The 15334-nt window shown below is 43.2% G+C and overlaps 1 protein-coding gene and 2 non-coding genes across 7 annotated transcripts; 1 reads left to right on the top strand and 2 right to left on the bottom strand.

The window, feature by feature from the left end:
• Positions 1–4950: 4950 nt before the first annotated feature.
• Positions 4951–6457, bottom strand: LOC112896260. 5 transcript variants are annotated; one of them, XM_025964182.1, is made up of 3 exons: positions 6230–6457; positions 5645–6127; positions 4951–5563 (listed from the first exon to the last, which is right to left on the bottom strand). In XM_025964182.1, exons 1-3 carry the CDS (start codon positions 6292–6294, stop codon positions 5107–5109), a joined length of 1005 nt encoding a protein of 334 aa, XP_025819967.1. In that variant the 5' UTR covers positions 6295–6457; the 3' UTR covers positions 4951–5106. The 5 variants fall into 5 exon arrangements, with proteins under 5 accessions (XP_025819967.1, XP_025819965.1, XP_025819966.1 ...); XM_025964180.1 differs by having other exon boundaries at positions 4951–5859; positions 5987–6127; XM_025964181.1 differs by having other exon boundaries at positions 4951–5859; positions 5987–6103.
• Positions 6458–11308: 4851 nt separating this feature from the next.
• Positions 11309–11395, top strand: TRNAS-GGA. The gene has a single exon. It is a non-coding gene; the product is annotated as a tRNA-Ser (tRNA).
• Positions 11396–12599: 1204 nt separating this feature from the next.
• On the bottom strand, positions 12600–12672 carry TRNAT-UGU. The gene has a single exon. It is a non-coding gene; the product is annotated as a tRNA-Thr (tRNA).
• Between the last annotated feature and the right edge of the window lie 2662 nt (positions 12673–15334).

Here is a 15334-nt window from a genome sequence, read left to right as displayed (position 1 = left end):
AAAATCATGAGGCAGCCATTGGTATCAAGGAAGCCGTCGTCCTTCCCCTCGGCGTCGCCATCACTCGCGTCGGGCTTCTTCTTCTGCTCCCCCTTCCTGGAACCTCCTAACAGGTACTTCTTCAGGAGGGTGCAGTCCTTGTACAAGTGCTTGATGGGAAGGCGTGGTTTGGGCATGGCTTCTCGAGCATCTTCTCGAAGTGGTCGGGGGTTTCCCCAGCAGCCGCCTTGCCTCCCTTGCGGTCTGCAGTGGCCACGAGCGAGTCCCCCGTTGTTCTTCTTGTTCTTCTTCTTCCCTAGGCGGTTTGAGCCATCCTTGCCGGTGCTCTCATCACGCTTCGCCTTGCCCTTGGCACGGTCAAAGATCACCCCGACCACCTCCTCACCTGAGCGTGGTTCATCATGATGTCAAGGAGCTCCTTGGTGGTTCGCGGGCTCTTGCACCCCAGTTTGTGAACCAGGGACTCGCAGGTGGTCCCGGTTAGGAATGCCCCAATCACATCGGTGTTAGAGACATTGGGCAGCGCATTGCGCTCCTTGGAGAAGTGCGGATGTACTCGTGGAGAGTCTCCCCCGGCTTCTGCCGGCAGTTCTTGAGATCCCATGGGTTCTCGGGGTGTTCTTAAGTGCCCTGAAAGTTTCCCACGAAGATTTCCCTCAGGTCCGAAGTGAATTCGGTCGACAGGCAGGTGCTCGAGCCATGTCCGTGCCGAGTCGGCCATGGACAAGGGAAAGTTGCAGATGATGAAGTCATCATTGACCGCTCCTCCTCACCGGCAAACGAGATGGTAGTCCTCGAGCCACAAGGCGGGGTTCGTCTCCCCTGCGTACCTTGTGATGTTTGCCGGAGGGTGGTACCGTGGCGGGAACAGCGTGCTGCGGATGCACGCACAGAAGACCTTGAGACTCGGCGGGGCGTCCACCGCGATGAGGGTGATACCCTCGTCTCGCCGCCGCTTTCTCGTCCTCGTGCCCGCGCTTGCAGGAGTTGAGGGTGAGGCGCGCATCGCGATCGGCGCTGAGGCGTCCTCGAACGGGGGCGTTCGTGGGATCCTCTCCCTCGCATGAGGCTTGGTGGATGGACACGTCCTTGACACCCAGCCTCACAGGGGGGTGCTGGCTGGCGTTGCGTTCGTGTCGCTGAGACATCGAGCTCTCTGCCTATTGTCGTGTCGCGCGCTCAAAGAGCGTGCGCAGCTTGTGGTGGGTGCGACGCGCCTCAAGCGCCGTGGGTTCAGGGAGTCCCTCGAGCAGAGCCGCTACGGCAGCGATGTTTTGACTCGCCCGAGCGAAGAGTGGGGGACCCTCGTCGTCTTCAAGGATCCTCCGGTTTACGTCGCGGGCATTGGCACGTGCGTGCCCGCCGCCTTCGTGACGTCCGATCTCACGCTCAAGTTTGGCATGTTCTTGCTCTAGCTGGAGGCGTGCCTCCTTGAGCTCCTTTTGCCATTCCTATAGCTGCTCCAACCACATGCGCAATGGGGCTTGGTTTCTCTCCCGAGCTCCGCTTTCAACTCACCCTTTAGGAGAGTTCGCCATGAACATTGCATGGAGGGGTTATGGCTTCCCCTGCTACAATCAGAGTCAGAGATCGTCTCTGACTCCCCGGCGAGGAGGTCGTGGAAGGACTCCGAAACGTAGTCTGTCATTCCCATGAATTTGTCATCGGTGGGGGGCGAACCAGGGTGTAACGCCATGTGACGACGCACATCCTCAGCTGCATTGTGTAAACCGTAGGTAAACGTCGTTGAGGCATTCCCAGCCATGATTTTCGGGGAGAGTGATTCTCCTCCGGAGAGCTGTGCTGTGATGTTGGTGAGCGAAAAGAGAACCTGGCACAAATCCTCTTGGGTTGGTCGGGGACCTAGGAAGGCGCGGAGCTTGTGCCTCAGCCTCCTGCTATTGAAATCGAGGAGCCAGTCGCCCTCGGAGGCGCGACCCCCCAGGGTGTGGAGCCGCAGCCCTTCAAAACCTTCGACAACGGGGTCAAGGTTGGCGGTGCGGGTGGGGCGGACCAGAACATGAATCTGCTTGAGTCCCCCTCCCGTGGTGACGATGAAGTCCAAGCTCCCGAAATGCACGAGCTTAACATTGGGCTGTCGGCGCCCCCCTTCCCCTAGTGCGCCGTTTACAGCCATTTGACGGCCCAGCTAGCCCAAGCCGTGTACTTCGGGGGAGCTAATCTGTGATCAGCTTCCTAAAGAACATTCTTTAGAGAATCCGTGGTATTTTCCCCCGACAACATCTCTACTGACAATCTCTACGGTAGCCTAGATCTGGGGGCAGCTCCCCTAAGCCTGCAGTGTGGAGGGCTAGTTGCCGGCGGCGCTTGCAACATCTACGGCCACCTCCAATTCTAGGATGGACAGCCCGAACTCTCCATCTTCACCACCATGGACATCCTGCACACGACCAAGCACTACTACATAACGCTTCAATATATAGTCCCGGTTGGAAAATCTTAGTTGTCCCGATTTCCCAACCGGAACCGCGAACCTGAGAGTAGGGGTGCCATATTTGGAATCGCTTGAGTAAATGGCCGCATGATGCTCCACTCCACCTCCATCCATCAAGGCATATCAATGGGTTGTGGATGGCGGACGGGGACAGAACCGAGGGGAAAAGATCATACCACCACCTTCATTGCCGCCGTGCGGACCTCCACCCATGAGGGAGGTGGTTGGGGGGGGGGGGGAGTAGTCCCGTGGTCACCAGAATGATGTGGGTGCGGTTTTTTTTCAAATTTCAGAAATGGGCCGTGTACATGTCGCTCTACTTATATATGAATTAAACTGAAATGGGGCTGCAAGATTATTTTCAGGCGAGAATTTCTATCGTTATTTTATTTTTGGCAAAAAAATAAAATGATGAATGGGTAGAAAACTAAAATGGGGCTGCAAGATTATTTTCAGGCGAGAATTTCTACCCCGCATTTTTGGCAAAATCTTTCATAGAGCAAAGAGAAAGTGCTTCCCCTAAATTGATGAATGGGTAGAAAACTCTGTGTAATCCTTTTGTTTTTCTATGTTTCTTCCTTTGTTTCTTGATGTACTTCCCCCAAACTTAGAACTGTATGCATGGAAAAACTAAAGCAAGAAAAAAGAAGCGGCATCATAATTAACCAGCCTCATGAGTATGGCCATGTCTGTGACTCTGACAGTGCAGGCAGCGCCCGCCATCTTTTAGCTGAGGAGATCCAATGCAACTCCATTATTCGATAAGCATCGTCGTGTAGTCGTGTGACAATGTAGGTTCTAGACACAACACAACAAACTGCACACAGATACAGACAGGCTGAGAGGGGTGTAGCAGTGAGCTAGCCGATGATGGGCCCATCCTCGTGTCGATGAAGACGCGGACGCGCTTGCGGTTGAACCCCGGCGGGAGCACCTCCACGGCGACATCCGGCCGGTCCTGCAGTATCTTCATGACCGCCGGGGTCGCCGGGACGCCCACCAGCTCCGGCCACAGCACCTTGTCAGGATTCGGTCCGCCGCCGCCGCCGCTCATCGGACTTTCCGGCCGACCAGAGTCTAATTGGTCTTGCTTAATCGGTAGTGTTCCGTGGACAATGAACTAAATCCAAGTTGGCGACGATCATCATTCAGGTTGGCACAGTAGGTTCTTTTGTCGAATTTATAGGGAGCTGCTAGAAAATAAACATGCATACGGCATTCAGCTAGCGATGACGGCCCGCGTGACGCACGCCGGCCAGGCATTGCTAGTACTTTCCAGGTTGACCTACCTTTGGCAAGCATATACCCTCGCTCTGCTTGAGCACTTAGTTCACCGATAGCCAGGTCGAGCCATCGGGCTAGCTAATCCGAATATTGGTTCGACCTCATAGTTTTCGCACGACAGATGCTCCGTCTTAGGGTTGATCTAAAGATTCGGGACAGCTCGATTGGCTTCGTGTGCATTAGGCAACGTACACGCAGACGTCAGAAGTTGTCAGATCCATTGCATGCAAATATGTGATGATTTGGGAATATACTTTTTTTGAAAACTATGTTTGGGAATATACTTACATGTAGGTAGTGGAAGGTTGAGGCAAGAGGTATTGCCTTCAATTCAAAGCCTACGCACTGCATGCACTCATATTTCGTTCAAAAAATTGCCTTACCGGTTTCAAATATTTTCTTGATTTTTCTAAGCGTCTTTCTCTTTAGTTTAGTATGGTACTATAAAGGGTGTTTTTAGTACTAGGTAGGTTATATGTAACTAGTATTGATGACCGAAACTTTTAGACTCGGATTCGCGATACCAACGGTCAAGAATCCGGTACTACTGAGAGTTTGGAAGCTGATACTAAAAGCATATTTTTTTCAGTAGTAAGATTATTTATTAATTAGAAATTTTCTCCCTAAAATCGATTTGACGACCATGCACAGGAAGGTGGGGACCGCAACATTTGAGACGATGTGATGGAACGGGCAAAGAGACAGCACACTATTGACATCGATCCGTAGAAAACACAAAACAGACTTTGTTCGTAGTGGCAATGGTAGCTGGGTATGGCAGAGCAACATGCAAAATATCTTGGGTAAAATACTTCATCTTCCTCCTATGACAAGCGTAAGTCCATTTGTCTAAGTTCGATTATATCTTAAATAGTTATTTTATGTTATAGAAAATATTTTTACAAAGAATATACTAATATCATTTTTATTTCTTCAATCTATGTAAAGAACCACAACAAAATATCACAGTTACACCCAACCATAGAAAATTAACTATTCGGTGACCGCAGTGATTTCAATTTTAGGATGTACAGCCGCTCAGGGATAAAGTTCTTCGATAAACAGCATAGGAACATGGCAGGTCAAGAAACACATCAGACAGAAACACAGGTCAAGAACAGATTATTAACGCCCACACAGCACATACACGGTACACCCAATAGCAGATATCTGAGACCTTGTTCTTACTCCAGAAGTTGTAATATATGATACACGTAGTACTCCTCGTTTCAATTTTTCTAGGTAAATAATATTTATTGTACATCTAGATATACGCTATGTCTAGATAAATATATAGAAAAATAAAACGACCAATAATTTGGAAGGGTGGAGTAATAATTATGATAATCGATTGAAAAACTATTACTTTAAACATGTGAATCATTCCTTGAAAGCCATACTCCATGGATCAAGGTTGCGATAAGCGTGCAGACAAGCAAAATGTTCAGCAAGCAGGTGAGGTGCCCTACATAGGGAGTTAGCGCCACATTTTTTACAGTCGTTACCATCATCAGGTAAAGCCCCAGCACAACTGTGAAGAAGAACAAGAACCCGATGACGCTTGCTTCCTTGAGGTGGTTCGGCCCTACCATGTACATGTAGTGCCCCAAGATCATGCTGATGAGGCCGCCACAGTTGACGATACCTGCCGACCAATCAAAGATGTTCTCGAGATCTTGATCGGCGTCGTCATCCGTGTCAAGATCTTGATCACCGGAGTCGCTGGTGGTGTTTTGCTGCGTTACACTGGGGCGTAGTTTGCATTGAAGGAGAGCTGCCGCGAGGACCAGGAGAGGCACGAGGATGATGGCGTAGCAGTAGTCCCTGTGGAACGAGACGAGCAGGAGGTATGACAGCAGCACCAGAAGGAACCACGAGAGGTAGACCAAGCAGGCGCAGCCCCACTTTGGCGTCCTCGTTGCGGAGATGAGGTCAATGGAGATCGCGATGAAGAAGGCCGCCATGGCGATCCTGAAGGCCGTGTTTCCGGTGGAAGACGACGCTGATGATGAAGAACCAAGGTACGCCACGAACGTGGTGATCGCGAACAGGAGAGCTTTCTGCGAGTACTTGGAGCAACGTTTCTGCTGCTGCTTATCTTGTGGGGTCCCCTGAACGACCTGTATGTGCTTACTCCGGATCAGACAACAAATTAAACATAAGCAAAGCGGAGAACAAAGTAATAATAAAGGAAGATTATTAGGTAAAATAAGCTGAGTCTTATATATCTGAAGAGGAAGATCCCACCGCACGAAGTAGTTGGGGTAGGTGCTTGATCTGGTTGACAAGAACGCTTCTGGACAGCAAACGAGCAAGATCTTTTGGGGAAGGCTTGGCCGGACAGTTTTCTTCGAGATCTCTCTCCTGATCAGCACCCGTTTGATCAGACTTTGCAAAGAAGAACAACAAGAGCAAACTTCAGTTACGGTGAGATAAACGATAACTGAAGTCTTCGTGTTGGGGAAGGGAAGTGTGGTAATCCGTGCTCACATGAACCAGGCGATGGTCGACATTGGGCACTCCGGACCAAGGATATCTGAAGCGCCGGCCAGCATTCACAACAAAGGCGGTCTGGCGCCATCGCCTGAGAAGCTGTTGAGGCCTGCTGTTCGATGGCGGCTCGTCCATTTGCACGGCCAGGCAGACGCAGCAGCCCCTTGATCCTTCACTTTAGGAGCTTGGGCTAATGCCTAATGGTGGACTCGAGAGTCAACTCTTTAGCTGCACACGCGGACTTAGTCTATAGATGCCCACTTGCAACCAACTGGGATGGTCCCTATGATCGCAACATCTGAATGAAAAGGAGGTAGGACCAATGTTTTCAGAAATTTCTCCATCACTGCTGGTGCCTAAACTGCCAGATTTTCTTTTGCGAAGACTAAACAAACTGCCATATGCAGTCGTGTGGAGAGCAGGTAGCTGTGTCTTCGAAAAGATCAGTTCTACAGTTTTTTGGAATAGTCAACAGTTTTCCTACAAAAGCGACACATCGTCTCTCCAAAACCATTTCCTCTACTCTTGGTTTTAGAACTCCCTGGACCATATAGTTCTCCTGCAGCTACAGTAGTTACCTTGCTTCCCCTTAGTAGTAAACATTGTAAACACTCCAGGAGCACCAAAGAAATGCCACAAATAATTGCCGCATAACTACTGTAAACATTGTTAATGATCTGGGGATAGATACTGGCTCTGTTTCAGGCGACAGTTTAGGTTGCATGCAGTCCATATAACAAACCAGCCATCAGCCTATCTGCATACCCAGCTTGTCTCCTTTCAGAGATCATTCCAGTGCTACAGTATCGCATCCAGTTTTAGAAAGAAACCGAATTCCTTTTATATGTGCGTCAAGATCAAGTTCACACACATATGATAAACGATACAAGTGTATACCCGAAACTGTCACACCCGGTTTTGGAAATAAAACCGAATGCATATCATATGTGCGCCAGGATCAAGGTTATATATACATATACATATATATATATATATATATATATGAATATATGATAGATGATACAACCGTATACCCGAAAAAATATCATAACAAAAGATAGTATTAAAGTACTTTATTATATGACCGAAAATTTTAATCTTAAGCAAACATACAAACGTCTTTAACTAGTACCGAAACTTCATCTTCATAGGCAGATGATTGGGGGACATACGCCTAAAACTCCACGAACTCTTCAGGGAAATCTGGACAATTATTTTGTTCTGAGCAGCATTTATTTTAAAAAATCAAGCGTGAGTACACTAATATTTGGTACTCAGTAAGTGGAGTAAATTATATGACATGCAAGGCCAATTCCAAGGAATAACTGACATGGTTTGATTGCGTTAAATCAAATTTTATTTAGCAAGCATTAACTAAGTGTAAGTATATACCATTAACCCTTAAGTAAGTAAAAGAGATAAGTATCAACAACATAAATAAAGAACATCAATTTAGATCATCTTCAAGTTCAATAATCATGTGAGGGTCCAAGCCGCTATTAATCGTGAGCACGGCTAATATATCAGTTTAAACTCTGCACAGGTTGTACACTTTACCCACAACTCATGTTTCCCTTGATGTCCGGATTTGCAAAGCTCTTAAACACTTCCGAGGTGAGTGGCAAGGATTAACTACGAGACCTTTACAAAGATTCCCTAACTTATGACAATCCACTAAGGTTTCAAGTCAAACTGATCATAACTCTCCCTAATGAGGAAGACACTTTAATTAGGATCATATCATAACCTCAAGAGGACCGAGCTATACCCCGACGATGCAACTGTCGGTGTTTTACCGGCTGCCCACCGAGGGATATACCCAAGGTGGTAAGTTTTGGCTGAGGAGACAACAATTTTAACTTCTGGTTCCGGCGAACGAATAATCATTAAGTCCTCCTCTTTCCGGACAAGACATACAAAGAGACCCGCCAACTGTCTTTTTATTGAATCTTTGAAAGATAGATATTATGATTAGTCCTTTTCTTTACTATCTACCGTCCTTCTATTTTTTTTTAGTTATTCACTGGAGCAATTATATATTGAAGTCAATCCGAGGCAAGTGTTTGGATCTATTATGACATAAGGATTAGGTGCCTAACGGACATTGGTTCTTCTGGAAAATTATTTCCCGACGTAACAAAAAAATATTTTTCTTTACGTTTTAATTTAAGAAGCTACTGTATTTTTTTGAGGGTATAAGCCCCTATTTACATCTACTTTCCTTGAGTGAGCATAATATAGATTTTTTTATGCGATTCCAAATTCCAAGATAACTCATTAGAATTATTAATAAGACCGTCCTTATATATTAGGTAGGAATATTTAAATTGCCGCCTTTTATGTGCTTTATTACTTTTGTTCCAGAGCCTATCCCTCTTATTTATCCTTATGAAATATGATATAAAATCGAAGGCAGAAGAAAGGGATATAATGAAATTCTTGATTTGATCTTCTTACCTAAATTATTTGATTAATGGATCAACAACCAAACCACCCATTTTATGGAAATGGAGAGTGGTCTTATTCAAATTCAAAGCGCTTCGTAATCTTCAACCAGTTCTGTGCTTCAATATAATTTCCCGGAGTAAGCGCTATAGCTTGTTTCCAATACTCAGCAGCTTGATCAAACCAAGCTTCCGCAATTTCCGAATCGCCCTGTAAAATGGCCTGTTCTCCTCGGTCGGAATAGGCAGTTCCTTCCCCTAGAACCGTACTTGAGAGTTTCCTACCTCATACGGCTCAGAAATTGCTATCTGAATTTCCCCTATATTAACTGAATTCGATTTCTCAAAAATCAATCCAATTTCTTCTTGGGTTAAGCAGAAGAAGTTAATTACCTAAGTTTCAAACCCTAATTTTGATCAATAATCAGTTTGATCTTTTCTCCCACCTTCAGAAGAATGAAGCATAGATAGACCTATATCCTTCGTTCCAATTTTCTGAAAGGTAACTATCTCGGTTTCGTTTCTTTCATATATGAAATTTCTATAGAATCCTCGAAAAAGACTTTTTCCCATAGAAAAGAAAAAAGAACTTACTATCTTTGGGATCTGATACTACACCGCTGCTTAATCCCTTAGTGGATCGGCTTTATTACATAAGCGGATTCCTAAATTTTGTCCCATATCGTGGTATAATGAAGCAGTTTTTTTTAGTTGTATCGACCCAGTTGCTCACTAATTGATCTTTACGGTGTTTTCTCTATCAATTTCAGCTTTATCCATAGAGTAGTATAGGCTCTACTTTCTTCCTATTTTGATTCTCATGAAGTGTCCTTCCTTCCTACAGCTGATAGGGTAAAATCGTTGTTTTGACGATCCCTATGTAGAAAGCCCTTTTTTCTAGTATTTACTAGAAAATTTCCTCCTTTCTTTTTTTTCTTCTTTCTATAGTGGAGATAGTCGCACGTAATGACAGATCACGGCCATATTATTAAAAGCTTGCGGTAAGAAGGGGTTTCGTTCTAGCGCCCGGAAGTAATATTCCAAAGCCTTTGTATGCTCTCCATTGCTTGTGTGTATAAGGCCTATGTTATATAGTATATAACTTCGATCATAGGGATCAATTTCTAGTCGCGTAGCTTCATAATAATTCTGCAAAGCTTCCGCATAATTTCCTTCGGATTGAGCCAACATCCGTTACGGTCGTTCATTCTATTCAATTCAAAAAATCTCCGTTCCAAAACCGTACATGAGGTTTTCATCTCATACGGCTTCTCCCTTCTGTACATAGTACTAAGCGAAAAATCTATAGAATAAAAATAGAATTAGTCCCATCTCATTATGGACCGAAGGGGGCTGGTATTTTTCCAAGAAATCTCTAGCCAACCTTCCCCCAAGAGGTTTTTCTTAATACCAATGAATTCTATTAATGCTAGAGGAAAGCTCCAAGAATTTCTTTGTTCTCAACGCCTCCTATTTAGAGGAATTAGCCACTTCAACGACCTTTGATGGTTCTAAGGGTATCCAAAGTACAAACCTGATGGTTGTTTGCTATCCTAACCATTCTTCCCAACCCTGATACCAATCAGGAAAGGGCTAATTTCTAACAAAGTTTTTCTCTTGTTGATTCCTATTTCGAGGTGTAGTGCTTTTCTCCCCTATGCTGCCTATTGGTACTAGTAGAGTCAGATTGGCCTGTAATACAGAACCTATCCTGTAGGTGTAACCTTTCGCTCAATACTCCAATCTACAATTGAAGCATCTGAGGCCACATCAATCGAGGATACACGACGGAAGGAATTGTTAGTTCACCTCACCTTCCCCAAGCGTGGGTTTCCTTTACAAATTTTCTTCTCTCTATGCGAACCCCCTCTCTTTCTCGTAAGAATGAGATGTAGGTAGGGCTAAAAAAAAGAAAAAAAAGAGTCAAATCGCACCATCTCTATAATAAGTAAATGCCCTTTTTTCCCCGGAGGTTGTCGGAATTATTTGCAATAAAATATTGGCTACAATCGAGGAGGTCTTATCAATGAAATTTCCATTTATACGGGATCTAGGCATAATTCCCAACCATTCTATATAGAATTCTTTTCATTCTATCACAAAATAACATAAAAACAAAACATTCGATTCTTATAAATCGACATATGCTCTAAATGGATAAGAGAGGTATGGGTTTTCCGCTCCGCTCAAATTGTCTTCTTTTCCTTCTGTTTGGACAAGAAGAGATATGAAATATTTGACTAAGACTAGATTTCATTCCACTTTCCTATTTCTCAACAACAACTTCTCTCATCAGCTATTTTGCGTTTTCAAAGTCATTAATTGCCCCATACCCTTTTTTATATTTAGATTGTATGGCGTAACGTACCTTATGCAAATAGAATTCTAGGGTTCCTTTATTTTCTTATGGAATAAGAAGAATTCTTCCATTCTCTTTTTATTTTTGTTTTCCCCAAAGAAAAACTTTTCGAGGGAGCAGAATTCCTAGTAAAAAAAAATACTGGATCCTTCCACTTAGATGAAAAGGAATTTTTCCCATAGAGCCGTGGAATCCCCGAGCCGTTGTGGCTGTACTGCAGGAATACGAAAACTCGCTATTCACTCAGTTTATTTTCCATAATAAGATTATGGAGGAGAGATGGCCGAGCGGTTCAAGGCGTAGCATTGGAACTGCTATGTAGACTTTTGTTTACCGAGGGTTCGAATCCCTCTCTTTCCGTTTCTCTTAATTCATCAATGTTAGCAATCACAATGTATCAAATTAAATAACAATTTATTCCAGCAATAATACCTTTATTTAATAGAAATTCTCTATAGCAAATTACTGTGGTATGTAAAATAAACATCGAGGAAATAACAAAAAAGAAAAAAGGATCCTAGGTTTAATCTATTTCTGCTAGGTGAACAGGAAAATACGAATTAAGAGCCTTAGGTCAATTTAGTTCGGGGAAAGGGGAAGGGGAAAAAAATTCTATGAACCTTTCCTTTTTTTCGTTAAGTTCAAGTCTGGCGAGAGTAATATTCTACAACTAACAACTCATTTACTTTGAGACCGACCCACTTCCTATCTAGAATTTTTTTTACTAGTCCTTTATATTGCAATGTGTCAACCGTCAAATGCTTTGGCAATTTGCCCGGATCGGATGAAGCAATAGAATTTTGAACCAGACGTTTTGATCGTTGGTTATCCTTCGTAGTAATAATATCTCGGGGTTTGCAACGAAAACTTGGTATATCAACTATACGACCATTAACTAAAATATGTCTATGGTTAACTAATTGCCGGGCCCCAGGAATGGTTGAAGCCATACCCAATCGAAAAAGTATATTATCCAAACGCATTTCAAGTAATTGTAGTAAAACCTGACCTGTGGATCTTTTTGCTTTTCCAGCGATATGTACATATCTAAGTAATTGGCGTTCTGTCAGACCATAATGAAAACACAATTTCTGTTTTTCTTGAAGACGAATACGATATTGCTCTTTTTTCCCAGAATGGAATTTCTTTTTCTGATTACTTCCGGATTTAGGCGTTTTTCTAGTGAGTCCTGGTAAAGCTCCCAGACGGCGTATTTTTTTTAAACGAGGCCCTCGATAACGGGACATGAAGACTCCTTTTTTTTATTGAAATTTCATTTTACACAATAAATTTCATTCTATTTACATTACAAAATACATCGAAATTCAAACTGAATTAAACTAAAGGATAAGCAGAGTAAAATCTACTAAAAGTACCACAAAAAATGAAGTACCACAAAAAATGGAATTTCATCAACATCCGGATTTTTTGTATATATATTATTTATTTTTATGCTTTGTATCTAGCAAAATTGTAAGGTAGAACGACATAAAAGACCCTGGCTTCCCCATTTAATTTAGAGAAAAAGAAAAATTCTTGTTCATGGAACATCGATAGAGAAAAAAGCCGACTACCGGATTTGAACCGATGACCCTCGCATTACAAATGCGATGCTCTAACCTCTGAGCTAAGTGGGCTTACATAACAGAAATAGTGTAACAAATAGAAATATATATAGGGAATCTGTAAAATGTCAGATCTTAATTATTAATCTTAGTTATTAACTAGTTCGAAATTGGAAGTCCTACTTAGAATTAGTAAAAGAATTAGTAAAAAAAATACTAGAATTTCATAAAGAGAAAATTAGCTTGATATGCTTAACTAAATGATATTCTTAAATAGGATTCTAGAATTTATTGAACTTTCTTTTTATTTCTCTAATTCGCAAATGGATTTTTCTATTCTAATAGAATCTATTCCAAATTCTATATTGAATTTGATTTCAGATATTTTCAATTTGATATGGCTCGGACGAATAATCTAATACATATAAAAGAAGAATATATATGAATATTATAATAAAGAGAAAATGCCAAGAGATTAGCATTTTCATTCGATCATTATATACATTTTTGATTTGAGATATTTTGTTTTTTTATTTGTTAATAATTTAAGGATAAATAGTTCACTAAGGAGAAGATAGAATCATAACAAATGAAATTTCTAATTCAGATTAGAAAACAAAGAATGAATATCAAGCGTTATAGTATGATTTTGAATACTCTAAAAAAGGAAGGAGGAAGGCGGGAGAGAGAAAAACTTTTGGATATATTCATTCCGATTGAATTGCAAATATATCAACGATAGAATCAATTCAATTCTGAATTGCAATAAGCGAGCGGGCTCTCTCAAATAGAGATGAGCTGCTAGACTACGTCGAATAATCAATTCAATGATTCAAAAAAAACTAAGAGATGGATGAAATTATACAAGGAATCCTGGTTTCAAAGAAAAGGAAAATGGGGATATGGCGAAATCGGTAGACGCTACGGACTTGATTGTATTGAGCCTTGGTATGGAAACCTGCTAAGTGGTAACTTCCAAATTCAGAGAAACCCTGGAATGAAAAATGGGCAATCCTGAGCCAAATCCCTTTTTTGAAAAAACAAGTGGTTCTCAAACTAGAACCCAAAGGAAAAGGAACATAAAGCTTAGACAGGTTCGGGCCGCAAAGTGCGTAATACCCTACATCCTGTATGGTGGTTTGTATTGCCTTTGGTGTAGAATGATCTGGAGACCTTCTGTTTTGAGAGGGGTCCCTATCCTCCCTTATATATCCGAGAGACCAGGGTTACAAAAATACTAATCAACACCAGCTAAGGAACCGTACCAGAACATATCTCGAGTAGATTTCTTTTATATCGGTTAGCCTTATCTCCTATTTAAACGGGATAAATAAGAGATAAATAAGATAAATAAGAGATAAGACGGACTTAATCTCCTAAACCTCTTTAAACTACGTTATGCGCCCAGTCCCGTGGTTCCAGGTCTGACAAGCCCCCGAGCTCTTTGTAGCTGAGTACTGCAGACTTATTGAGTACTTTCGAAGCAGTCTTCGGCTTCTTTGAAGCTCCGTCTTGAAGTCCTTCTTCGAGTACCTGCTTGGCTGCATCGAAGCTATGAGGTGCTCATGCCCGAATTATATTTTTAATATGGTGTGCGATTGAAAAATCGCACTCCATATGGAGTAGCCCCCGAGCCTTAGGTTGAATCGAAGAATCAGGCTGAGGGTCAATTCAGACTTGAATCTTCCTTACTCACTCTTCAAATAAATTCGAAAATAAGTAGTCGATGCCATGTACCCCATAGCCCCCGAGTCTTGAATCCAAATCTCCCAGGTTTGAGAAAAAGGATCCAAGAATCGTGGCATTGGTGTTACTCTGAAATCCCAAGAAGAATTCTTCGCCTTCTGCATAGTGAAATTAAGCCTCCCGCTGGTTTATTTAACCGCGCAGTGACTTAGAGTTTCTTCTAAACTCTCAGTCTTCATATAAGTCGTCTTCGAGTAGTTTTGCGGTGTCCAGCCCCCGAGCTTACGAGCTAGGAGAGCCAAGGAGCCATGTCGAGTAGTGTGCATCGCCCAGCCCCCGAGCCTGGGAACTAGCGGTACTGTGATGGCACGCCGTGTTGCCTGGAGGGTTGTTGCTGAAGCTTGATCTGAAAAAAGATAATGCATACATTATGTAGCATAATACGAAGATACCGAGTAGTACTCAGTAATAATATGAAGGAACCAAAATTTATTCGGTGTAAAAATTTCGCGTCTTGCTCTTGCTAGGCCATGTAATTTCCCCGGGCAGTTAGCCTGTTATGTTTAAGCACCTGATCCCTGATGGCCGTAGACCATAGCGTAGGGAGCTTAGCCGCATGCATGCGTAGGAGCATAGGCTTACAGAAGAGTCGAGGTTTCACGAATTAAGGCGTGTGCTACCCGAGTACTTTAGCAACCGTTAAGAGAAGACAAAAAAAGTCATCATGTGACAAAGAGGATGTGCGGTGCGCATAAAGTAGTCGGCGATGTGTAGCTCTGGAGGGTTTCGTACCCATCGAGAGATGTACACGCATAAGTAGTCGGCGAGAGCGTGTGTGGCAACACGCAAAGATCTATACTTCCATAGGGTGTAGTCTCATGAAACCTCTAGCACTCAGAACACAACCTTGTGGCGTAGGCTCCATAGTCAGTGTCCTAAGACCATGGCAAAGCCGCCAGCACTCGGTGCATTAAGTCTGTGGCAGAGCCTCCAGTACTCGGTGCACCAAAACTGTGGCTGTCGGTCTAGCATCCCAGGAGTAGTCGAT

Source organism: Panicum hallii, chromosome 6 (genome assembly GCF_002211085.1).
Source record: "Panicum hallii strain FIL2 chromosome 6, PHallii_v3.1, whole genome shotgun sequence".
NCBI classification, from domain to species: domain Eukaryota; kingdom Viridiplantae; phylum Streptophyta; class Magnoliopsida; order Poales; family Poaceae; genus Panicum; species Panicum hallii.
Note: the sequence above shows the minus strand (reverse complement) of the source record. Positions and strands in the feature narration are given on the sequence as shown.